This window comes from Salvelinus namaycush, chromosome 24 (assembly GCF_016432855.1).
Source record: "Salvelinus namaycush isolate Seneca chromosome 24, SaNama_1.0, whole genome shotgun sequence".
Taxonomy (NCBI): Eukaryota; Metazoa; Chordata; class Actinopteri; order Salmoniformes; family Salmonidae; genus Salvelinus; species Salvelinus namaycush.
Genome location: NC_052330.1, coordinates 37,374,954 through 37,402,161, shown reverse-complemented (window position 1 = coordinate 37,402,161; position 27,208 = coordinate 37,374,954). Strand labels below are relative to the sequence as shown.

At 49.4% G+C, this 27,208-nt stretch overlaps 1 protein-coding gene across 2 annotated transcripts in view; it reads left to right on the top strand.

The window, feature by feature from the left end:
• The window catches only part of pinx1 (PIN2 (TERF1) interacting telomerase inhibitor 1), a 71,769-nt gene that overhangs the window by 27,934 nt on the left and 16,627 nt on the right, over positions 1–27,208 (top strand). For both annotated transcript variants that reach the window (XM_038962543.1, XM_038962542.1), the window contains one exon: positions 3,291–3,379. In XM_038962543.1, coding sequence (XP_038818471.1) covers positions 3,291–3,379 — 89 coding nt within the window. The remainder of the gene's footprint in view (positions 1–3,290; positions 3,380–27,208) is intronic.

Genomic DNA, 27,208 nt, shown 5'->3' with positions numbered 1-27,208 from the left:
TCTCCTCTCTCTGTCTAATGTAATACCTCAGCCTTATAGAACACCTCTCCTCTCTCTGTCTAATGTAATACCTCAGCCTTATAGAACACCTCTCCTCTCTCTGTCTAATGTAATACCTCAGCCTTATAGAACACCTCTCCTCTCTCTGTCTAATGTAATACCTCATCCTTATAGACACCTCTCCTCTCTCTGTCTAATGTAATACCTCAGCCTTATAGAACACCTCTCCTCTCTCTGTCTAATGTAATACCTCAGCCTTATAGAACACCTCTCCTCTCTCTGTCTAATGTAATACCTCAGCCTTATAGAACACCTCTCCTCTCTCTGTCTAATGTAATACCTCAGCCTTATAGACACCTCTCCTCTCTCTGTCTAATGTAATACCTCAGCCTTATAGACACCTCTCCTCTCTCTGTCTAATGTAATACCTCAGCCTTATAGACACCTCTCCTCTCTCTGTCTAATGTAATACCTCAGCCTTATAGAACACCTCTCCTCTCTCTGTCTAATGTAATACCTCAGCCTTATAGAACACCTCTCCTCTCTCTGTCTAATGTAATACCTCAGCCTTATAGAACACCTCTCCTCTCTCTGTCTAATGTAATACCTCAGCCTTATAGACACCTCTCCTCTCTCTGTCTAATGTAATACCTCAGCCTTATAGAACACCTCTCCTCTCTCTGTCTAATGTAATACCTCAGCCTTATAGAACACCTCTCCTCTCTCTGTCTAATGTAATACCTCAGTCTTATAGAACACCTCTCCTCTCTCTCTCTGTCTAATGTAATACCTCAGTCTTATAGAACACCTCTCCTCTCTCTGTCTAATGTAATACCTCAGTCTTATAGAACACCTCTCCTCTCTCTCTCTGTCTAATGTAATACCTCAGTCTTATAGAACACCTCTCCTCTCTCTCTCTGTCTAATGTAATACCTCAGCCTTATAGAACACCTCTCCTCTCTCTGTCTAATGTAATACCTCAGCCTTATAGAACACCTCTCCTCTCTCTGTCTAATGTAATACCTCAGCCTTATAGAACACCTCTACTCTCTCTGTCTAATGTAATACCTCAGTCTTATAGAACACCTCTCCTCTCTCTCTCTGTCTAATGTAATACCTCAGTCTTATAGAACACCTCTCCTCTCTCTCTCTGTCTAATGTAATACCTCAGCCTTATAGAACACCTCTCCTCTCTCTGTCTAATGTAATACCTCAGCCTTATAGAACACCTCTCCTCTCTCTGTCTAATGTAATACCTCAGCCTTATAGAACACCTCTACTCTCTCTGTCTAATGTAATACCTCAGCCTTATAGAACACCTCTCCTCTCTCTCTGTCTAATGTAATACCTCAGCCTTATAGAACACCTCTCCTCTCTCTCTGTCTAATGTAATACCTCAGCCTTATAGAACACCTCTCCTCTCTCTCTGTCTAATGTAATACCTCAGTCTTATAGAACACCTCTCCTCTCTCTCTGTCTAATGTAATACCTCAGCCTTATAGAGCACCTCTCCTCTCTCTGTCTAATGTAATTCCTCAGTCTTATAGAACACCTTTCCTCTCCTCTCTCTCTGTCTAATGTAATACCTCAGCCTTATAGAACACCTCTCCTCTCTCTCTGTCTAATGTAATACCTCAGCCTTATAGACACCTCTCCTCTCTCTCTGTCTAATGTAATACCTCAGCCTTATAGACACCTCTCCTCTCCTCTCTCTGTCTAATGTAATACCTCAGCCTTATAGAACACCTCTCCTCTCTCTCTGTCTAATGTAATACCTCAGCCTTATAGAACACCTCTCCTCTCTCTCTGTCTAATGTAATACCTCAGCCTTATAGAACACCTCTCCTCTCTCTCTGTCTAATGTAATACCTCAGCCTTATAGAACACCTCTCCTCTCTCTCTGTCTAATGTAATACCTCAGCCTTATAGAACACCTCTCCTCTCTCTGTCTAATGTAATACCTCAGCCTTATAGAACACCTCTCCTCTCTCTGTCTAATGTAATACCTCAGCCTTATAGAACACCTCTCCTCTCTCTGTCTAATGTAATACCTCAGCCTTATAGAACACCTCTCCTCTCTCTCTGTCTAATGTAATACCTCAGCCTTATAGACACCTCTCCTCTCCTCTCTCTGTCTAATGTAATACCTCAGCCTTATAGAACACCTCTCCTCTCTCTCTGTCTAATGTAATACCTCAGCCTTATAGAACACCTCTCCTCTCTCTGTCTAATGTAATACCTCAGCCTTATAGAACACCTCTCCTCTCTCTGTCTAATGTAATACCTCAGCCTTATAGAACACCTCTCCTCTCTCTGTCTAATGTAATACCTCAGCCTTATAGAACACCTCTCCTCTCTCTCTGTCTAATGTAATACCTCAGCCTTATAGAACACCTCTCCTCTCTCTGTCTAATGTAATACCTCAGTCTTATAGAACACCTCTCCTCTCCTCTCTCTCTGTCTAATGTAATACCTCAGCCTTATAGAACACCTCTCCTCTCTCTGTCTAATGTAATACCTCAGCCTTATAGAACACCTCTCCTCTCTCTGTCTAATGTAATACCTCAGCCTTATAGAACACCTCTCCTCTCTCTCTGTCTAATGTAATACCTCAGCCTTATAGAACACCTCTCCTCTCTCTGTCTAATGTAATACCTCAGTCTTATAGACACCTCTCCTCTCTCTGTCTAATGTAATACCTCAGCCTTATAGAACACCTCTCCTCTCTCTCTGTCTAATGTAATACCTCAGCCTTATAGAACACCTCTCCTCTCTCTCTGTCTAATGTAATACCTCAGCCTTATAGAACACCTCTCCTCTCTCTGTCTAATGTAATACCTCAGCCTTATAGAACACCTCTCCTCTCTCTGTCTAATGTAATACCTCAGTCTTATAGACACCTCTCCTCTCTCTGTCTAATGTAATACCTCAGTCTTATAGACACCTCTCCTCTCTCTGTCTAATGTAATACCTCAGTCTTATAGAACACCTCTCCTCTCTCTGTCTAATGTAATACCTCAGCCTTATAGAACACCTCTCCTCTCTCTGTCTAATGTAATACCTCAGCCTTATAGAACACCTCTCCTCTCTGTCTAATGTAATACCTCAGTCTTATAGACACCTCTCCTCTCTCTGTCTAATGTAATACCTCAGTCTTATAGAACACCTCTCCTCTCTCTGTCTAATGTAATACCTCAGCCTTATAGAACACCTCTCCTCTCTCTGTCTGTAATACCTCAGCCTTATAGACTCCTCTCTCTCTGTATCTAACCCTAACTTGCTCCTTCTAGGGAAGGACTTGTCCAGCCGCAGCCAGACAGACCTGGCCTGTATCTTTGGGAAGAGGGGGACGAAGCGGATGGCCGAGGACCAGGAAGAGGTAAGACCCTATATAGTCCCAATAAGTCGTGTTGTTATAAAGTAATCTGCAATACAGATACAACGTAGTGACTGAAACCCGAACCAGCCCTTATCTACATCTAACCCTACAACTCACTGGCAACACCACCACCGTCTCGTCCCCTGCCCCCTGTCCCGTGACCCCTCCTAGAGCCAAAGCCAGGTCGTTAGAGGGCCGTCCTAAATGAAACCTTATTCACTATATAGTGCGCTAATTAGGGCCCTTTTAAAATCTGCGTTACGGAGAACGTGGACGTGGAATCACTGAATCCAGACATTAAAATAGAATTCGACAAATATGTATTGATTTTTAATTTTTTTTTGCTCGAGGTAATCACAAGACATGACAAAAATGCATTAATGATATACCATTTACCACCAACTTTCTGAAACCTGGTGTGTGTTTGTGTGTGTGTGTGTGTGTGGGCGCGCTTGACTCTCCACTCTGTGTTGCCGTTAGCGATGATGTTAACGACAACTGTCTTCTAGCATAGAGAAAGGCTTTGATTAAAACCTTGAATGAAATGTTCACTATAAAATATCCTCTGTCCATGGATGTATGGCTACATGGTTACATGGATGTATGGCTACATGGATGTATGGCTACATGGTTGTATGGCTTAATGGCCACATGGATGTATGGCTACATGGTCACATGGCTGTATGGCCACATGGATGTATGGCTACATGGTCACATGGATGTATGGCCACATGGTCACATGGATGTATGGTTACATGGCTGTATGGCCACATGGATGTATGGCCACATGGATGTATGGCTACATGGATGTATGGCTACATGGTCACATGGCTACATGGTCACATGGCTGTATGGTCACATGGATGTATGGCCACATGGATGTATGGTCACATGGATGTATGGCTACATGGCCACATGGCTGTATGGCCACATGGATGTATGGTCACATGGATGTATGGTTACATGGCTGTATGGTCACATGGATGTATGGTCACATGGTCACATGGCTGTATGGCCACATGGATGTATGGTCACATGGATGTATGGTTACATGGCTGTATGGCCACATGGATGTATGGCCACATGGATGTATGGCCACATGGATGTATGGCCACATGGATGTATGGCTACATGGTCACATGGATGTATGGCCACATGGATGTATGGCCACATGGATGTATGGCCACATGGATGTATGGTCACATGGATGTATGGCTACATGGTCACATGGATGTATGGCCACATGGATGTATGGCCACATGGATGTATGGCTACATGGTCACTTGGATGTATGGCCACATGGCTGTATGGCTGCATGGCTACATGGATGTATGGCTACATGGTTACATGGCTGTATGGCCACATGGATGTATGGCTACATGGTCACGTGGATGTATGGCTACATGGTCACATGGATGTATGGCTACATGGTCACATGGATGTATGGTCACATGGATGTATGGTTACATGGATGTATTGCCATATGGTCACATGGCTGCATGGTCACATGGCTGTATGGCTGCATGGATGTATGGCTACATGGTTACATGGCTGTATGGCCACATGGATGTATGGCCACATGGATGTATGGCCACATGGATGTATGGCTACATGGTCACATGGATGTATGGCCACATGGTCACATGGATGTATGGTTACATGGATGTATGGCCACATGGATGTATGGCTACATGGATGTATGGCTACATGGTCACATGGCTGTATGGTCACATGGCTGTATGGTCACATGGCTGTATGGTTACATGGATGTATGGTCACATGGATGTATGGCCACATGGATGTATGGCTACATGGTCACATGGCTGTATGGCCACATGGATGTATGGCCACATGGATGTATGGTTACATGGCTGTATGGTCACATGGATGTATGGTCACATGGTCACATGGCTGTATGGCCACATGGATGTATGGTCACATGGATGTATGGTTACATGGCTGTATGGCCACATGGATGTATGGCCACATGGATGTATGGCCACATGGATGTATGGCTACATGGATGTATGGCCACATGGTCACATGGATGTATGGCCACATGGATGTATGGCCACATGGATGTATGGCTACATGGTCACATGGATGTATGGTCACATGGATGTATGGCCACATGGATGTATGGTCACATGGATGTATGGCTACATGGATGTATGGCCACATGGATGTATGGCCACATGGATGTATGGCTACATGGTCACTTGGATGTATGGCCACATGGCTGTATGGCTGCATGGATGTATGGCTACATGGTTACATGGCTGTATGGCCACATGGATGTATGGCTACATGGTCACGTGGATGTATGGCTACATGGTCACATGGATGTATGGCTACATGGTCACATGGATGTATGGTCACATGGATGTATGGTCACATGGATGTATGGTTACATGGATGTATTGCCATATGGTCACATGGCTGCATGGTCACATGGCTGCATGGATGTATGGCTACATGGATGTATTGCCATATGGTCACATGGCTGCATGGTCACATGGCTGCATGGTCACATGGCTGCATGGCTGTATGGCCACATGGATGTATGGCCACATGGATGTATGGCCACATGGGTGTATGGCTACATGGTCACATGGATGTATGGCTACATGGCCACATGGATGTATGGCCACATGGATGTATGGCCACATGGTCACATGGATGTATGGTTACATGGCTGTATGGCCACATGGATGTATGGCCACATGGATGTATGGTCATATGGATGTATGGCTACATGGTCACATGGATGTATGGCTACATGGATGTATGGCTACATGGATGTATGGCCACATGGATGTATGGCTACATGGTCACATGGATGTATGGTCACATGGATGTATGGTTACATGGATGTATGGTCACATGGCTGCATGGCTACATGGATGTATGGTTACATGGCTGCATGGCTACATGGATGTATGGTTACATGGATGTATGGCCACATGGATGTATGGTTACATGGCTGTATGGCCACATGGATGTATGGCTACATGGCCACATGGATGTATGGCTACATGGCCACATGGATGTATGGCTACATGGCCACATGGATGTATGGTTACATGGATGTATGGCTACATGGATGTATGGCTACATGGATGTATGGTTACATGGCTGTATGGCCACATGGATGTATGGCTACATGGTCACATGGATGTATGGCCACATGGATGTATGGCCACATGGATGTATGGCCACATGGATGTATGGCCACATGGATGTATGGTCACATGGATGTATGGTCACATGGATGTATGGCCACATGGTCACATGGATGTATGGCTGCATGGTCACATGGCCGCATGGTCACATGGCCACATGGCTGTATGGCCACATGGATGTATGGTTACATGGATGTATGGCTACATGGATGTATGGCTACATGGTTACATGGATGTATGGCTACATGGTTACATGGATGTATGGCTACATGGATGTATGGCTACATGGATGTATGGCTACATGGATGTATGGTCAAATGGATGTATGGCTACATGGTTACATGGATGTATGGCTACATGGATGTATGGCTACATGGTCACATGGATGTATGGCCACATGGATGTATGGCTACATGGTCACATGGATGTATGGCCACATGGTCACATGGATGTATGGCCACATGGATGTATGGCCACATGGATGTATGGCTACATGGATGTATGGCCACATGGATGTATGGCTACATGGATGTATGGCCACATGGATGTATGGCTACATGGATGTATGGCTACATGGATGTATGGCCACATGGATGTATGGCTACATGGATGTATGGCTACATGGATGTATGGCCACATGGATGTATGGCCACATGGATGTATGGCCACATGGATGTATGGCCACATGGATGTATGGCTACATGAATGTATGGCTACATGGATGTATGGCTACATGGATGTATGGCCACATGGATGTATGGCCACATGGATGTATGGCCACATGGATGTATGGCCACATGGATGTATGGCCACATGGATGTATGGCCACATGGATGTATGGCTACATGGTTACATGGATGTATGGTCACATGGATGTATGGCCACATGGATGTATGGCCACATGGATGTATGGCCACATGGATGTAGGGCTACATGGATGTATGGCCACATGGATGTATGGCTACATGGATGTATGGCCACATGGATGTATGGTCACATGGATGTATGGCCACATGGATGTATGGCCACATGGATGTATGGCCACATGGATGTATGGCCACATGGATGTATGGCCACATGGATGTATGGCTACATGGATGTATGGCTACATGGATGTATGGTTACATGGATGTATGGCTACATGGATGTATGGCTACATGGATGTATGGTTACATGGATGTATGGCTACGTGGATGTATGGCTACGTGGATGTATGGCTACGTGGATGTATGGTTACGTGGATGTATGGCTACGTGGATGTATGGTTACGTGGATGTATGGCTACGTGGATGTATGGCCACATGGATGTATGGTCACATGGATGTATGGCCACATGGATGTATGGCCACATGGATGTATGGCCACATGGATGTATGGCCACATGGATGTATGGCCACATGGATGTATGGCCACATGGATGTATGGCTACATGGATGTATGGCTACATGGATGTATGGTTACATGGATGTATGGCTACATGGATGTATGGTTACATGGATGTATGGCTACATGGATGTATGGCTACGTGGATGTATGGTTACGTGGATGTATGGCTACGTGGATGTATGGTTACGTGGATGTATGGCTACGTGGATGTATGGCTACGTGGATGTATGGCTACGTGGATGTATGGCCACGTGGATGTATGGCCACGTGGATGTATGGCCACGTGGATGTATGGCTACGTGGATGTATGGCTACGTGGATGTATGGCTACGTGGATGTATGGCTACGTGGATGTATGGCTACGTGGATGTATGGCCACGTGGATGTATGGCTACGTGGATGTATGGTTACATGGCTGAGTTTACCTTGTTGTGGTCTCTGCTGCTGTGTTGTTCAGTATTGATTCAGGATAGAGATGATAGATGGAGGACGTATCGGCCGTAACATTAAACTCCTTAATGGGATTAATTAAGGAGGGATGATTAGAAGATGAAGTCAGTAAAGGAAAGAGGACTGTTTGTTTTTGATGTGTTATGGGATCAGGACGGGGTCATGGGGATGAGACCGGGGTTTTTGATGTGTTATGGGATCAAGACGGGGTCATGGGGATGAGACCGGGGTTTTTGATGTGTTATGGGATCAAGACGGGGTCATGGGGATGAGACCGAGGGTTTTGATGTGTTATGGGATCAAGACGGGGTCATGGGGATGAGACCGGGGTTTTTGATGTGTTATGGGATCAAGACGGGGTCATGGGGACGAGACCGGGGTTTTTGATGTGTTATGGGATCAAGACGGGGTCATGGGGATGAGACCGGGTTTTTTGATGTGTTATGGGATCAAGACGGGGTCATGGGGATGAGACCGGGGTTTTTGATGTGTTATGGGATCAAGACGGGGTCATGGGGATGAGACCGGGGTTTTTGATGTGTTATGGGATCAAGACGGGGTCATGGGGATGAGACCGGGGTTTTTGATGTGTTATGGGATCAAGACGGGGTCATGGGGATGAGACCGGGCTTGTTTCATTCTATGGCAGACATTTTGTGTGTCGGGGAGCATTGTGAAACAACCCCCCCCCCCCCCCCCGTGACAAGGCCAACGTGTTAATGTGAGCTGTGTGTGTGTGTGTGTGAGCTGTGATGTGTGTGTGTGTGTGTGAGCTGTGGTGTGTGAGCTGTGGTGTGTGAGCTGTGGTGTGTGAGCTGTGGTGTGTGTGTGAGCTGTGGTGTGTGTGTGTGAGCTGTGGTGTGTGTGTGTGAGCTGTGGTGTGTGTGTGTGAGCTGTGATGTGTGTGTGTGAGCTGTGATGTGTGTGTGTGAGCTGTGATGTGTGTGTGTGAGCTGTGATGTGTGTGTGTGAGCTGTGATGTGATGTGTGTGAGCTGTGATGTGTGTGAGCTGTGATGTGTGTGTGAGAGCTGTGAGCTGTGGTGTGTGTGTGTGTGTGTGTGTGTGTGTGTGTGTGTGTGTGTGTGTGTGTGTGGCACACTAGGTTCATACTACAGAAAGATAAAGTACTGTAAGGTTGTACTTAAAACTACATAATTGTCAGAATACATCTGAGATCCATCTAATTCCTCCAATTTGCCTGTTGGTCCCAGGTCAGTTCAAACACGGACAGAAACTTAGTTATTAAAAAATAATAATAATGAATTAGGCAGCCAGCATTACTGACCATCTTCCAATAATGTCTGGCCAGTATTGGGGAGGTTGGTTAATTATGTGACTGTGGCCTCATTGTCCTGTCCTGATAATAAATCTGGCGATAGCCGTGGTGTATGGATCAGAGCCGCTCGACCCAGCTGTCTGTCCCTGATGAGGAGAGAAGGGTCGCCTGACCATCCCTCATAGGCCTGGCGTGGGAGGACAGAAGAACCGGCGCGTACCCCCCCCCCCAACACTTTTCCTTCAGTTAGGCCTGTACAGCGTATGGTATTTGCTTCTTTTGCCATTAATCTGTTTTTGGTGAGAAATAGGATTGTGTCCTCTGGAAGATGATTGGGTAAAACCACTGCGGGGGGGGGGGAAAGACAACTTCACTCCGTAAAAACTTCTAAACGGTCAAAACCATTTGGTTATGAGATGGGGGGGGGGGGTGAAATCTAAAATGGTGCTATATATTCATTGGCGATGTCATAATTACATTTTAAAGATAGTAATGTATAAATATTTCTCTCAAAACCTGCAAAAAAATGATAAGTTAATTAGTGGGTGATGTGGATTTCATATCAAAACACAGAGAGCAGTCAGACCAGTCCAGCTCATGAGGTCCATCAGCAACAGATTTGAATTTAGAATGGAACCTTTGCTGTTAAAGTAACTAACTAACCCGTCGACGGGGCGGGACACCTGAGTTGCCTAACCCGTCGACGGGGCGGGACACCTGAGTTGCCTAACCCGTCGGCGGGGCGGGACACCTGAGTTGCCTAACCCGTCGACGAGGCGGGACACCTGAGTTGCCTAACCCGTCGACGGGGCGGGACACCTGAGTTGCCTAACCCGTCGACGGGGCGGGACACCTGAGTTGCCTAACCCGTCGACGAGGCGGGACACCTGAGTTGCCTAACCCGTCGACGGGGCGGGACACCTGAGTTGCCTAACCCGTCGACGGGGCGAGACACCTGAGTTGCCTAACCCGTCGACGGGGCGGGACACCTGAGTTGCCTAACCCGTCGACGGGGCGGGACACCTGAGTTGCCTAACCCGTCGACGGGGCTGGACACCTGAGTTGCCTAACCCGTCGACGGGGCGGGACACCTGAGTTGCCTAACCCGTCGACGGGGCGGGACACCTGAGTTGCCTAACCCGTCGACGGGGCGGGACACCTGAGTTGCCTAACCCGTCGACGGGGCGGGACACCTGAGTTGCCTAACCCGTCGACGGGGCGGGACACCTGAGTTGCCTAACCCGTCGACGGGGCGGGACACCTGAGTTGCCTAACCCGTCGACGGGGCGGGACACCTGAGTTGCCTAACCCGTCGGCGGGGCGGGACACCTGAGTTGCCTAACCCGTCGGCGGGGCGGGACACCTGAGTTGCCTAACCCGTCGACGGGGCGGGACACCTGAGTTGCCTAACCCGTCGACGGGGCGGGACACCTGAGTTGCCTAACCGGTCGACGGGGCGGGACACCTGAGTTGCCTAACCGGTCGACGGGGCGGGACACCTGAGTTGCCTAACCGGTCGACGGGGCGGGACACCTGAGTTGCCTAACCGGTCGACGGGGCGGGACACCTGAGTTGCCTAACCGGTCGACGGGGCGGGACACCTGAGTTGCCTAACCGGTCGACGGGGCGGGACACCTGAGTTGCCTAACCGGTCGACGGGGCGGGACACCTGAGTTGCCTAACCCGTCGACGGGGCGGGACACCTGAGTTGCCTAACCCGTCGACGGGGCGGGACACCTGAGTTGCCTAACCCGTCGACGGGGCGGGACACCTGAGTTGCCTAACCCGTCGACGGGGCGGGACACCTGAGTTGCCTAACCCGTCGACGGGGCGGGACACCTGAGTTGCCTAACCCGTCGACGGGGCGGGACACCTGAGTTGCCTAACCCGTCGACGGGGCGGGACACCTGAGTTGCCTAACCCGTCGGCGGGGCGGGACACCTGAGTTGCCTAACCCGTCGACGGGGCGGGACACCTGAGTTGCCTAACCCGTCGACGGGGCGGGACACCTGAGTTGCCTAACCCGTCGGCGGGGCGGGACACCTGAGTTGCCTAACCCGTCGACGGGGCGGGACACCTGAGTTGCCTAACCCGTCGACGGGGCGGGACACCTGAGTTGCCTAACCCGTCGGCGGGGCGGGACACCTGAGTTGCCTAACCCGTCGGCGGGGCGGGACACCTGAGTTGCCTAACCCGTCGGCGGGGCGGGACACCTGAGTTGCCTAACCGGTCGACGGGGCGGGACACCTGAGTTGCCTAACCGGTCGACGGGGCGGGACACCTGAGTTGCCTAACCGGTCGACGGGGCGGGACACCTGAGTTGCCTAACCGGTCGACGGGGCGGGACACCTGAGTTGCCTAACCGGTCGACGGGGCGGGACACCTGAGTTGCCTAACCGGTCGACGGGGCGGGACACCTGAGTTGCCTAACCGGTCGACGGGGCGGGACACCTGAGTTGCCTAACCGGTCGACGGGGCGGGACACCTGAGTTGCCTAACCGGTCGACGGGGCGGGACACCTGAGTTGCCTAACCGGTCGACGGGGCGGGACACCTGAGTTGCCTAACCGGTCGACGGGGCGGGACACCTGAGTTGCCTAACCGGTCGACGGGGCGGGACACCTGAGTTGCCTAACCGGTCGGCGGGGCGGGACACCTGAGTTGCCTAACCCGTCGGCGGGGCGGGACACCTGAGTTGCCTAACCCGTCGGCGGGGCGGGACACCTGAGTTGCCTAACCCGTCGGCGGGGCGGGACACCTGAGTTGCCTAACCCGTCGACGGGGCGGGACACCTGAGTTGCCTAACCCGTCGACGGGGCGGGACACCTGAGTTGCCTAACCGGTCGACGGGGCGGGACACCTGAGTTGCCTAACCGGTCGACGGGGCGGGACACCTGAGTTGCCTAACCGGTCGACGGGGCGGGACACCTGAGTTGCCTAACCGGTCGGCGGGGCGGGACACCTGAGTTGCCTAACCGGTCGGCGGGGCGGGACACCTGAGTTGCCTAACCGGTCGGCGGGGCGGGACACCTGAGTTGCCTAACCCGTCGGCGGGGCGGGACACCTGAGTTGCCTAACCCGTCGGCGGGGCGGGACACCTGAGTTGCCTAACCCGTCGGCGGGGCGGGACACCTGAGTTGCCTAACCCGTCGGCGGGGCGGGACACCTGAGTTGCCTAACCCGTCGACGGGGCGGGACACCTGAGTTGCCTAACCCGTCGACGGGGCGGGACACCTGAGTTGCCTAACCCGTCGACGGGGCGGGACACCTGAGTTGCCTAACCCGTCGACGGGATCGGTTAACTCTTGAGGTTCCGAGGGTCTCCACAGAGCTAGGTTAATCAGCTTTTAGTTTCAATGCACCGTATTGCTGGAACAAAATTCAAAATGCAGTTCTAGTGACTTACGGGCAAATTAAAGTATTAATTGGGGTATTATTTGTGGAAGAATGTAACTGTTTTTCTGGGTGATTTGTGATGTTTTATTTGTGAGTACAATGATTGTTTTTGTATTTGTGTGTATGTATGTGTATATAATATTTTATATATATATATATATATATATATATATATATATATATATATATATACACACATTTACAGTACCAGTCAAAAGTTTGGACACCTACTCATTCAAATCAAACTTTATTTGTCACATGCGCCGAATACAACAAGTGTAGACTTTACCGTGAAATGCTTACTGACAAGCCCTTAAACCAACAGTGCAGTTCAAGGTTTATTTTAAATGTTCACTATTTTCTACATTGTAGAATAATAGTGAAGACATCAAAACTATGAAATAACACATATGGAATCATGTAGTAACCAAAGAAAATGAAAACCCTGGAATGAGTGTCAACTTTTGACTGGTACTGTACGTAACGCAACAATTTACAAGATTTTACTGAGTTACAGTTCATATAAGGCAATCAGTCAATTGAAATAAATTCATTAGGCCCTAATCTATGGATTTCACATGACTGGCCAGGGGCACGGCCATGGGTGGGCCTGGGAGGGCATAAGCGCAGACACTGGGGAGCCAAGGCCCAGCAAGTCGGGATGAGTTTTCCCCACAAACGGGCTTTATTACAGACAAAAAAATACTCCTCAGTGTTTACATTACCCTCTGTGATTTATTAGATCAAAGAGGCAGTGATTTAGACGTGTGTGTAACCGACCAATGGGATCTCGATGATCGTCGTTAGGCTGTTAGCTGCATCTCCGTGTCTGTAATTACCTTACCCCCTTTGCATTGCATTTTAAACCAGTAACCAAGAGACAGACGCTTTCTCTTTCTCTCTGTTACCCCGAGGCTAATCTGTATGTGTCAGAGAGTTGGCTCAGTTTGGTGGGTGCAGCCGAAGAGAGCTTGTGGGTGGGTGGGTGGTTGGGTGGGTGGGTGGGTGTGTGGGGGGGGGGGGGGGGTCACTTGACACGCTGTTGTTCTCGTAGGGCCCTGTCAATGGACACACTCTGAGAGGCTGTCCTTTTTTGTTTCGTGCAATTAGTTGCAATCTGAGAGCAAATTAGAGCTCCTAGCCTTCACAACAAACACAACACTGTGCCCAAACACACACACACACACACACACACACACTCTGACTGCTAAACAATGCGGTCCACACCACAAGCACCTCCTGCTTTACTAACCCAAACAGGAACTACAGTTCATTGGGTAAGAAAAATAAAAGTATATATATATTTTTTCATCGTTCATTTTTCGTCTTGTTAGTAACAAATTACTAACACAGCCAATGGGGCATAAGGCACCGATCTAGAAAGCTGTTCTACACTAACAGCACATGGAACTGGTGCACCTAGGCTCAGACCAACAGGCTCCTAAACAGCTTCTATCCCCCCAGGCTGTAAGTTAAATGGCTAAGAACGGCTGCTCTCCGTCTACCTGACTATACACACACCGTCTACCTGACTCTACACACCGTCTACCTGACTCTACACTCCGTCTACCTGACTATACACACCGTCTACCTGACTCTACACACCGTCTACCTGACTCTACACACCGTCTACCTGACTCTACACACCGTCTACCTGACTCTACACTCCGTCTACCTGACTATACATACACCGTCTACCTGACTATACACTCCGTCTACCTGACTCTGCACACCGTCTACCTGACTCTACACTCCGTCTACCTGACTCTACACTCCGTCTACCTGACTCTACACTCCGTCTACCTGACTCTACACTCCGTCTACCTGACTCTGCACTCCGTCTACCTGACTCTACACTCCGTCTACCTGACTCTACACTCCGTCTACCTGACTCTACACTCCGTCTACCTGACTCTACACTCCGTCTACCTGACTCTACACTCCGTCTACCTGACTCTACACACCGTCTACCTGACTCTACACACCGTCTACCTGACTCTGCTCTCCGTCTACCTGACTCTACACTCCGTCTACCTGACTCTGCACACCGTCTACCTGACTCTGCACACCGTCTACCTGACTCTACACACCGTCTACCTGACTCTACACTCCGTCTACCTGACTCTACACACCGTCTACCTGACTCTACACACCGTCTACCTGACTCTACACACCGTCTACCTGACTCTACACACCGTCTACCTGACTCTGCACACCGTCTACCTGACTCTGCACACCGTCTACCTGACTCTGCACACCGTCTACCTGACTCTGCACACCGTCTACCTGACTCTGCACACCGTCTACCTGACTCTACACTCCGTCTACCTGACTCTGCACACCGTCTACCTGACTCTGCACACCGTCTACCTGACTCTACACTCCGTCTACCTGACTCTACACTCCGTGTACCTGACTCTACACACCGTCTACCTGACTCTACACACCGTCTACCTGACTCTGCACACCGTCTACCTGACTCTACACTCCGTCTACCTGACTCTGCACACCGTCTACCTGACCCTGCACACCGTCTACCTGACTCTGCACACCGTCTACCTGACTCTGCACACCGTCTACCTGACTCTGCACACCGTCTACCTGACTCTGCACACCGTCTACCTGACTCTACACTCCGTCTACCTGACTCTACACTCCGTCTACCTGACTCTACACTCCGTCTACCTGACTCTGCACACCGTCTACCTGACTCTGCACACCGTCTACCTGACTCTGCACACCGTCTACCTGACTCTACACTCCGTCTACCTGACTCTGCACACCGTCTACCTGACTCTGCACACCGTCTACCTGACTCTGCACACCGTCTACCTGACTCTGCACACCGTCTACCTGACTCTGCACACCGTCTACCTGACTCTACACTCCGTCTACCTGACTCTACACACCGTCTACCTGACTCTACACACCGTCTACCTGACTCTGCACACCGTCTACCTGACTCTGCACACCGTCTACCTGACTCTGCACACCGTCTACCTGACTCTGCACACCGTCTACCTGACTCTGCACACCGTCTACCTGACTCTGCACACCGTCTACCTGACTCTGCACACCGTCTACCTGACTCTGCACACCGTCTACCTGACTCTGCACACCGTCTACCTGACTCTGCACACCGTCTACCTGACTCTGCACACCGTCTACCTGACTCTGCACACCGTCTACCTGACTCTGCACACCGTCTACCTGACTCTGCACACCGTCTACCTGACTCTACACACCGTCTACCTGACTCTACACTCCGTCTACCTGACTCTACACTCCGTCTACCTGACTCTACACTCCGTCTACCTGACTCTACACTCCGTCTACCTGACTCTACTCTCCGTCTACCTGACTCTACACTCCGTCTACCTGACTCTACACACCGTCTACCTGACTCTACACACCGTCTACCTGACTCTACACACCGTCTACCTGACTCTACACTCCGTCTACCTGACTCTACACTCCGTCTACCTGACTCTACACTCCGTCTACCTGACTCTACACTCCGTCTACCTGACTCTACACTCCGTCTACCTGACTCTACACACACCGTCTACCTGACTCTACACACACCGTCTACCTGACTCTACACACCGTCTACCTGACTCTACACACCGTCTACCTGACTCTGCACACCGTCTACCTGACTATGCACACCGTCTACCTGACTCTGCACACCGTCTACCTGACTCTGCACACCGTCTACCTGACTCTGCACTCCGTCTACCTGACTCTACACTCCGTCTACCTGACTCTACACTCCGTCTACCTGACTCTGCACTCCGTCTACCTGACTCTACACTCCGTCTACCTGACTCTACACACCGTCTACCTGACTCTACACACCGTCTACCTGACTCTACACTCCGTCTACCTGACTCTACACTCCGTCTACCTGACTCTACACTCCGTCTACCTGACTCTACACTCCGTCTACCTGACTCTACACTCCGTCTACCTGACTCTACACTCCGTCTACCTGACTCTACACTCCGTCTACCTGACTCTACACTCCGTCTACCTGACTCTACACTCCGTCTACCTGACTCTACACACACCGTCTACCTGACTCTACACACCGTCTACCTGACTCTGCACACCGTCTACCTGACTCTGCACACCGTCTACCTGACTCTGCACACCGTCTACCTGACTCTGCACACCGTCTACCTGACTCTGCACACCGTCTACCTGACTCTGCACACCGTCTACCTGACTCTACACTCCGTCTACCTGACTCTACACTCCGTCTACCTGACTCTACACTCCGTCTACCTGACTCTACACTCCGTCTACCTGACTCTACACTCCGTCTACCTGACTCTACACTCCGTCTACCTGACTCTACACTCCGTCTACCTGACTCTACACACCGTCTACCTGACTCTACACACCGTCTACCTGACTCTACACACCGTCTACCTGACTCTACACTCCGTCTACCTGACTCTACACTCCGTCTACCTGACTCTACACTCCGTCTACCTGACTCTACACTCCGTCTACCTGACTCTACACTCCGTCTACCTGACTCTACACTCCGTCTACCTGACTCTACACTCCGTCTACCTGACTCTACACTCCGTCTACCTGACTCTACACTCCGTCTACCTGACTCTACACTCCGTCTACCTGACTCTACACACCGTCTACCTGACTCTACACACCGTCTACCTGACCACCGTCTACCTGACTCTACACTCCGTCTACCTGACTCTGCACACCGTCTACCTGACTCTGCACACCGTCTACCTGACTCTGCACACCGTCTACCTGACTCTGCACACCGTCTACCTGACTCTGCACACCGTCTACCTGACTCTGCACTCCGTCTACCTGACTATACACTCCGTCTACCTGACTATGCACTCCGTCTACCTGACTATGCACTCCGTCTACCTGACTATGCACACCGTCTACCTGACTCTGCACACCGTCTACCTGACTCTACACTCCGTCTACCTGACTCTACACTCCGTCTACCTGACTCTACACTCCGTCTACCTGACTCTACACTCCGTCTACCTGACTCTGCACACCGTCTACCTGACTCTGCACACCGTCTACCTGACTCTACACTCCGTCTACCTGACTCTGCACACCGTCTACCTGACTCTGCACACCGTCTACCTGACTCTGCACACCGTCTACCTGACTCTGCACACCGTCTACCTGACTCTGCACACCGTCTACCTGACTCTGCACACCGTCTACCTGACTCTGCACACCGTCTACCTGACTCTGCACACCGTCTACCTGACTCTGCACACCGTCTACCTGACTCTGCACACCGTCTACCTGACTCTGCACACCGTCTACCTGACTCTACACTCCGTCTACCTGACTCTACACACCGTCTACCTGACTCTACACTCCGTCTACCTGACTCTACACTCCGTCTACCTGACTCTACACTCCGTCTACCTGACTCTACACTCCGTCTACCTGACTCTACACACCGTCTACCTGACTCTACACTCCGTCTACCTGACTCTGCACACCGTCTACCTGACTCTGCACACCGTCTACCTGACTCTACACTCCGTCTACCTGACTCTACACTCCGTCTACCTGACTCTACACTCCGTCTACCTGACTCTACACACCGTCTACCTGACTCTACACACCGTCTACCTGACTCTACACACCGTCTACCTGACTCTACACTCCGTCTACCTGACTCTACACTCCGTCTACCTGACTCTACACTCCGTCTACCTGACTCTACACTCCGTCTACCTGACTCTACACTCCGTCTACCTGACTCTACACTCCGTCTACCTGACTCTACACTCCGTCTACCTGACTCTACACTCCGTCTACCTGACTCTGCACTCCGTCTACCTGACTCTGCACTCCGTCTACCTGACTCTGCACTCCGTCTACCTGACTCTGCACTCCGTCTACCTGACTCTGCACTCCGTCTACCTGACTCTGCACTCCGTCTACCTGACTCTGCACACCGTCTACCTGACTCTGCACACCGTCTACCTGACTCTGCACACCGTCTACCTGACTCTACACACACCGTCTACCTGACTCTACACACACCGTCTACCTGACTCTACACACACCGTCTACCTGACTCTGCACACCGTCTACCTGACTCTACACACACCGTCTACCTGACTCTGCACACCGTCTACCTGACTCTACACTCCGTCTACCTGACTCTGCACACCGTCTACCTGACTCTGCACACCGTCTACCTGACTCTGCACACCGTCTACCTGACTCTGCACACCGTCTACCTGACTCTGCACACCGTCTACCTGACTCTGCACACCGTCTACCTGACTCTGCACACCGTCTACCTGACTCTGCACACCGTCTACCTGACTCTGCACACCGTCTACCTGACTCTGCACACCGTCTACCTGACTCTGCACACCGTCTACCTGACTCTGCACACCGTCTACCTGACTCTGCACACCGTCTACCTGACTCTGCACACCGTCTACCTGACTCTGCACACCGTCTACCTGACTCTGCACACCGTCTACCTGACTCTACACTCCGTCTACCTGACTCTACACTCCGTCTACCTGACTCTACACACCGTCTACCTGACTACACACCGTCTACCTGACTATACACACCGTCTACCTGACTATACACACACCGTCTACCTGACTATACACACACCGTCTACCTGACTATACACACACCGTCTACCTGACTATACACACACCGTCTACCTGACTATACACACACCGTCTACCTGACTATACACACACCGTCTACCTGACTCTGCACACCGTCTACCTGACTCTGCACACCGTCTACCTGACTCTGCACACCGTCTACCTGACTCTGCACACCGTCTACCTGACTCTGCACACCGTCTACCTGACTCTGCCTATCCACAAGTCTCTACCCAGTCAGACACACACTTTCACTGCCACTCACACTCACATAAACCCTCACTCACATAAACCCTCACTCACACTCACAAACTCTCACTCACATAAACCCTCACTCACATAAACCCTCACTCATACTCATTACTGATGCCACACACCCCCTCACACCTACACTGCTCTATTGATTATTACCATACCGTAAATATTACCGTATTTATCCTGCTACTGAGGTATTTGAGGTAGATATGTACATGAAGGCAGGGTAAAGTGACTAGACATCAGGATAGATAATAATAAGGTATTTGAGGTAGATGTGTACATGAAGGCAGGGTAAAGTGACTAGACATCAGGATAGATAATAATAAGGTATTTGAGGTAGATATATACACTGCTCAAAAAAATAAAGGGAACACTTAAACAACACAATGTAACTCCAAGTCAATCACACTTCTGTGAAATCAAACTGTCCACTTAGGAAGCAACACTGATTGACAATAAATTTCACATGCTGTTGTGCAAATGGAATAGACAAAAGGTGGAAATTATAGGCAATTAGCAAGACACCCCCAATAAAGGAGTGATTCTGCAGGTGGTGACCACAGACCACATCTCAGTTCCTATGCTTCCTGGCTGATGTTTTGGTCACTTTTGAATGCTGGCGGTGCTTTCACTCTAGTGGTAGCATGAGACGGAGTCTACAACCCACACAAGTGGCTCAGGTAGTGCAGCTCATCCAGGATGGCACATAAATGCGAGCTGTGGCAAGAAGGTTTGCTGTGTCTGTCAGCGTAGTGTCCAGAGCATGGAGGCGCTACCAGGAGACAGGCCAGTACATCAGGAGACGTGGAGGAGGCCGTAGGAGGGCAACAACCCAGCAGCAGGACCGCTACCTCTGCCTTTGTGCAATGAGGAGCACTGCCAGAGCCCTGCAAAATGACCTCCAGCAGGCCACAAATGGAACTTCTTGTTTGAGCTTTCGTTTGTAAACAGGAAGCATGAGTATGGAGTCGTGGTCAGATTTGCTGAAGGGAGGATGAGGGAGGGGCTTGTATGTGTTTCTGTGAGTCGAATAAAAGTGGTCTAGTATTAGCTCCCCCTAGTGGCCAGGAGACGTGTTGGTAGAAGTGAGGTAGGACGGTTTTTAGTATATTACTTTAAGTAGTTCTATATTCCTGCTACCAGTCACTATCAGCCCTGTTTCCATGTACAGTTGAAGTCGGAAGTTTACATGCACCTTAGCGAAATACATTTAAACTCAGTTTTTCACAATTCCTGACATTCAATCCTAGTAAAATTCCCTGTCTTAGGTCAGTTAGGATCACCACTTTATTTGAAGAATGTGAAATGTCAGAATAATAGAGAGAGAGATTTTTATTTCAGCTTTTATTTCTTTCATCACATTCCCAGTGGGTCAGAGGTTTACATACACTCAATTAGTATTTGGTAGCATTGTCTTTAAATTGTTTAACTTGGGTCAAATGTTTCAGGTAGCCTTCCACAAGCTTCCCACAATAAGTTGGGTGAATTTTGGCCCATTCCTCCTGACAGAGCTGCTGTAACTGAGTCAGGTTTGTAGGCCTCGTTGCTCGCATAGCCATTTTGCCTCAACTTTGGAAGCATGCTTGGGGTCATTGTCCATTTGGAAGACACATTTGCGACCAAGCTTTAACTTCCTGACTGATGTCTTGAGAAGTTGCTTCAATATATCCACATAATTTTGATGCTGCCTTCATGATGCTATCGATTTTGTGAAGTGCACCAGTCCCTCCTGCAGCAAAGCACCCCCACAACATGATGCTGCCACCCCCGTGCTTCACGGTTGGGATGGTGTTCTTCAGCTTGCAAGCCTCCCCCTTTTTCCTCCAAACATAACGATGGTCATTATTGCCAAACAGTTCTAGTTTTGTTTCATCAGACCAGAGGACATTTCTCCAAAAAGTACAATCTTTGTCCCCATGTGCAGTTGCAAACCGTAGTCTGGCTTTTTTATGGCGGTTTTGGAGCAGTGGCTTCTTCCTTGCTGAGCGGCCTTTCAGGTTATGTCGATTATAGTACTCGTTTTACTGTGGATATAGATACTTTTGTACCTGTGTCCTTTGCGGTTGTTCTGGGATTGATTTGCACTTTCGCACCAAATACGTTCATCTCTAGGAGACAGAGCGCGTCTCCTTCCTGAGCGGTATGACGGCTGCGTGGTCCCATGGTGTTTATACTTGCGTACTATTGTTTGTACAGATGAACGTGGTACCTTCAGGCATTTGGAAATTGCTCCCAAGGATGAACCAGACTTGTGGAGGTCCCCAATTTTTTTCCTGAGGTCTTGCAAAGAGGCACTGAGTTCGAAGGTAGGCCTTGAAATACATCCACAGGTACACCTCCAACTGACTCAAATGATGTCAAGTAGCCTATCAGAAGCTTCTAAAGCCGTGACATAATTTTCTGGAATGTCCCAAGCTGTTTAAAGGCACAGTCAACTTAGTGTATGTAAACTTCTGACCCACTGGAATTGTGATACAGTGAATTATAAGGGAAATAATCTGTCTGTAAACAATTTGTTGGAAAAATTAATTGTGTCGTGCACAAAGTAGATGTCCTAACCGACTTGCCAAAACTATAGTTTGTTAACAATAAGTTTATGGAGTTGTTGTAAAATGAGTTTTAATGACTCCAACCTAAGTGTATGTAAACTTCCGACTTCAACTGTATATATTACCATTAGTATTTCTATATTCCTGCTACCAGTCACTACCAGTCTGTTTCCATGTATATATTACCATTAGTATTTCTATATTCCTGCTACCAGTCTGTTTACATGTATATCAACTTATCACACCTACACTCTCACACTAACACATACGTGCTAACATTTACACACACACACACACACACACACACACACACACACACACACACACACACACACACACACTCACTCAAAGTCACTTATGCTGCTGCCATACTGTTTACTACTATTATTATTATTATTATTAATCCTGCTAGCAGTGACTCTCTCCTAATCCCTGTACACGTCTACCTCTTTCACCCAGAATCCCTGCACATTGTACGTTTTGTACTGGCACTGACCTTGTAGCTTCCTCTAATTTCTCCTGTTAAACGTAAATAAAAAATGTATTACACTGTTTTGATATTCAATACTGCACTGTTGGGTAGCGCTTGGGTACGGACTGTACCCTGGACTGGACGGACTGTACCCTGGACTGGACGGACTGTACCCTGGACCGGACCCTGGGCCGGACGGACTGTACCCTGGACCGGACGGACTGGACCGGACGGACGGACTGGACCCTGGACCGGACGGACTGGACCCTGGACCGGATGGACTGAACCGGATGGGCTGGGCCAGACGGACTGGACCCTGAACCGGGTGGGCTGGACCCTGGACCGGACGGACTGAATTTACACACACTAGACCGGGAATATTCTTATATCATAATAGTTAGGTTGGCCATACCACTAGAAATGTTTCTGAAGTCTTTGCTATGTTAGTGATTTAAAATGAACACTGTAGTGGAGGACTCTGGGTAGTTCTGCTGTAGACTGTAGTGGAGGACTCTGGGTAGTTCTGCTGTAGACAAATCACATGTTTTGTATTGGAGGACAAAGGCTTCTGCGTCGTCAGCGATGTTTTCAAGCTCTGCGTCTCTGTGGACTCCGCCTGTCCGCTCCCAGGCGCCCTTCTTGCCACACCGCCAGCATCTGCCCCATACCCTGCTCCGCTCTGCCCGTAGTCCCTGAACCCCCAACCTGCTCTGCCCCACACCCCTACACCATCCAGTCCTTATCCTTATTTCTTAAGTCAACGTCACCAGGGACCCTCCCCCCCCACACACACTGACGAGTGATCCTTCATGTGGACGGGCGTGGGCAGAATAACCAGCCAACAGGTGACCAGCGACGGGGCTGGAGCCTGGCCTCTTTGTGGCGGAGCAGGGAGTGGGAGTGGGAGAGGGCAGTAAGGTCGACTCAACCCCAAGAGAAGTACTCTGTACCGGCCGCCTGGCTGGAACCTAGTTGGCCCTAGAACCAGGCCAATGCACGCAGCCAGCCTACTCACTCACTAACTGCTAGACCTATTCATTACCGTCGACCATGGGCGTTCTATATTCTGTTACATGATGATAAAACGTTGATAATGCCAGGTAGTCGTTTACCCCAAAAATACAGATCGGTCCAAAATGATGGATGGGTTCGCCATTTCAAAGTCCAATAATCTTTTTTATTATTTTTTGGGAGGGGGGGGTTGCCATCAACCTTTATGTTAATTCTAACCTGCTCTGTCATCAAGCTATATATATATATCAATCTGAATATCTTTCACAATTCCTATAATGCTGGATGAGGAAAACAAGGCCAGAATGAATATTGGAATGCAGGTGCCTAGCCAAGACTCTATAACCCTCATTTGTATTGAAATGAATTCAGACAGAGCAGTGGGGTTTCTTTGTGTTATTCATGACCCTATGGGGGTATACTGTTTACCCACCGTGCTGAAACAACCAACGGGTCTGTAAGACACATGCAGGTAGGTCAACAACAGTCAAAAGGCAGCTTAACATATCCCAGACATATTTTATTTATTTAACCTTTATTTAAACTAGGCAAGTCAGTGAAGAACACATTCGTATTTACAATGACGGCCTAGGAACAGTGGGGTAACTACCTTGTTCAGGGGCAAAACGACAGATTTTTACCTTGACAGCTCGGGGATTCGATCTAGCAACCCTTTCGGTTACTGGCCCAACGCTCTGACCACTAGGGTACCTGCCGCCCCTAATCTGCATGAACTACACGGGGCCGGTTTCCCGCACATAGATGAAATTCTGGAGATTTTTCCATTCAGCAAGCGTTTTAGTTAGTTCAAGACTAGGCTAAGCAAAAAAGGAGAGCGCTCTCTTCAAAGACACAAATGACACAAGATTCAAAAAGTGAGACATTTTCAAAACAAAATTGTCAGTCGAGTAGAGAAGTCCCTTTTTCCACAATCAACAAAAAAAGATCTATAAAGTGAGCGAAAGGGAGAAATGAAAACTGTGATTCGGCGGCGATACCTCTCCCTTCCCTACCTTTCACAGCCAGCCTTGGGCTTTAGAAAAATGACTAACTTTTGTTGATGTATGAATCGGCAGGGAGACTATTTATCAGCAGGCCCTCTGCGGGCACCCGCTCCGGTCCCACCAGTAACAGGCCGCATCGCTCCCCTTTTGACTGATTAATTAGCCAATCACAGGACATTTTTCACCGGTCGCCAGGCGACGACAGACGGCAGGAAGGTTTACTCCAGCTAATGCCGTGTGGCTCTGTAGCCGGGGCCCGCTGGAACCACTGGAGTCGTTGCAGCCTCGTCGGCTATTTCACGCTTACGTAGTGGGCCGGGACTGGTGTGGCTGGGGGCCAGGTGGGGTGGGGGCCAGGCGGGGTGGGGGCCAGGTGGGGTGGGGGCCAGGCGGAGTGGCTGAAGGATCAGGAGAGATAAATCAACCAGGCTGGGGAGGTGGACAGAGAGAAGAGAGGCTGGGGGTGGTGGTCTTGGTGGTGGGGGGTAGTGGAGGGGCACGGAGGGGGCTGGGGGAGGAGGAGGGGGGATGGCCAGGGGCTTGCCTGCTGAAAAGCACAGGGAGCATTGGGGTGAGTGAGAGACGGGAGGACGGGGAAGCGCTAGAAGCTACATTACAGCAGCGCTGCCAACACACCTTCATTTAGAAGTGGCCAGAAGTCCTTTATGATACCAGAAGCAAGAGCATGTGATTTCTCTTGTGGTGAGGGAAGATAGGGAGGGAGGGAGGCAGGAGGGGGGGAGGGAGGAGGCAGGGGGGGTAGAAGGCAGTAGGGTGAGGGGGGAGGGCGGGGGGAGAAGGCAGGAGGGTGAGGGAGGAGGCAGGGGGGGAGGTGGGGGGGAGAAGGCAGGAGGCAGGGGGGAAAGGCAAGAGGGGGCAGGGGGGGGGAGACAGGGGGAGAAGGCAGGAGGGTGAGGGAGGAGGCAGGGGGGAAAGGCAAGAGGGGGCAGGGGGGGGGAGACAGGGGGAGAAGGCAGGAGGGTGAGGGAGGAGGCAGGGGGGAAAGGCAAGAGGGGGCAGGAGGGTGACGGAGGAGGCAGGGGGGAGAGGCAAGAGGGGGCAGGAGGAGGCAGGGGGGAGAAGGATGGAGGAGGTGGGGAAAAAGTAATGTCTTTAAGTAATGATGGACTGTCGTTTGTCTTTGCTTATTTGAGCTGTTCTTGCCATAATATGGACTTGGTCTTTCACCAAATAGGGCTATCTTCTGTATACCAACCCTGCCTTGTCACAACACAACTGATTAGCTCAAACTCATTAAGAAGGAAAGAAATTCCACAAATTAACTTTTAACAAAGCACACATGTTAATTTAAATTCATTCCAGGTGACTACCTCATGAAGCAACTTTGAGAGAATGCCAAGAGCGTGCAAAGCTGTCATCAAGGCAAAGGGTGGCTACTTTGAAGAATCTCAAATATAAAATATATTTTGATTTTGTTTAACACTTTTTTGGTTACTACATGATTCCATATGTGTTATTTCAGAGTTTTGATGTCTTCACTATTATTCTACAATGTAGTAAATTGTAAAAAAATAAAGAAAAACCCTGGAATGAGTAGGTGTGTCCAAACTTTTGACTGGTACTGTACATTAAATATTGGTTTGAATATTATTCCAATGTTGACCTCTGATACAATTCTGATCGGATGAATTGTTTGATAGGGATTTGTTTTATTTTTTTTATTTTTTACTTGTCCCGGACAAGAGGATAAGCGTTAATTTCAAGCAGAAATAAAAGTAGCACTGGAAACATGGGAGACTATCTACAATGTAAGAAGACCTGATTTTAGTTTGGTTTCCCAAAATAACTGTTCACTGTCTGAGAAACTTTGATCCCCAGCAGTGTACAGTGGAAAGTGTTCACATGTAGTTTAGTTATTGAAAAGGTACGTAAGCCTTGTCCGAGCCAGAGACAGTTTGATATATATACAGTGCCTTCGGAAAGTATTCAGACCCATAGATATTTTATTTTACCCACATTTTGTTAGGTTGCAGACCTATTCCAAAATTGATTAAAATGTTTTTTTCCCCCTCATCAATCTACACACAATACCCCATAATGACATCACAATACCCCATAATGACATCACAATACCCCACAATCACATCACAATACCCCATAATGACGAAGATTTTTTGTTGTTGTAATATCACATTTACATAAGTATTCAGTCCCTCTACTCAGTAGT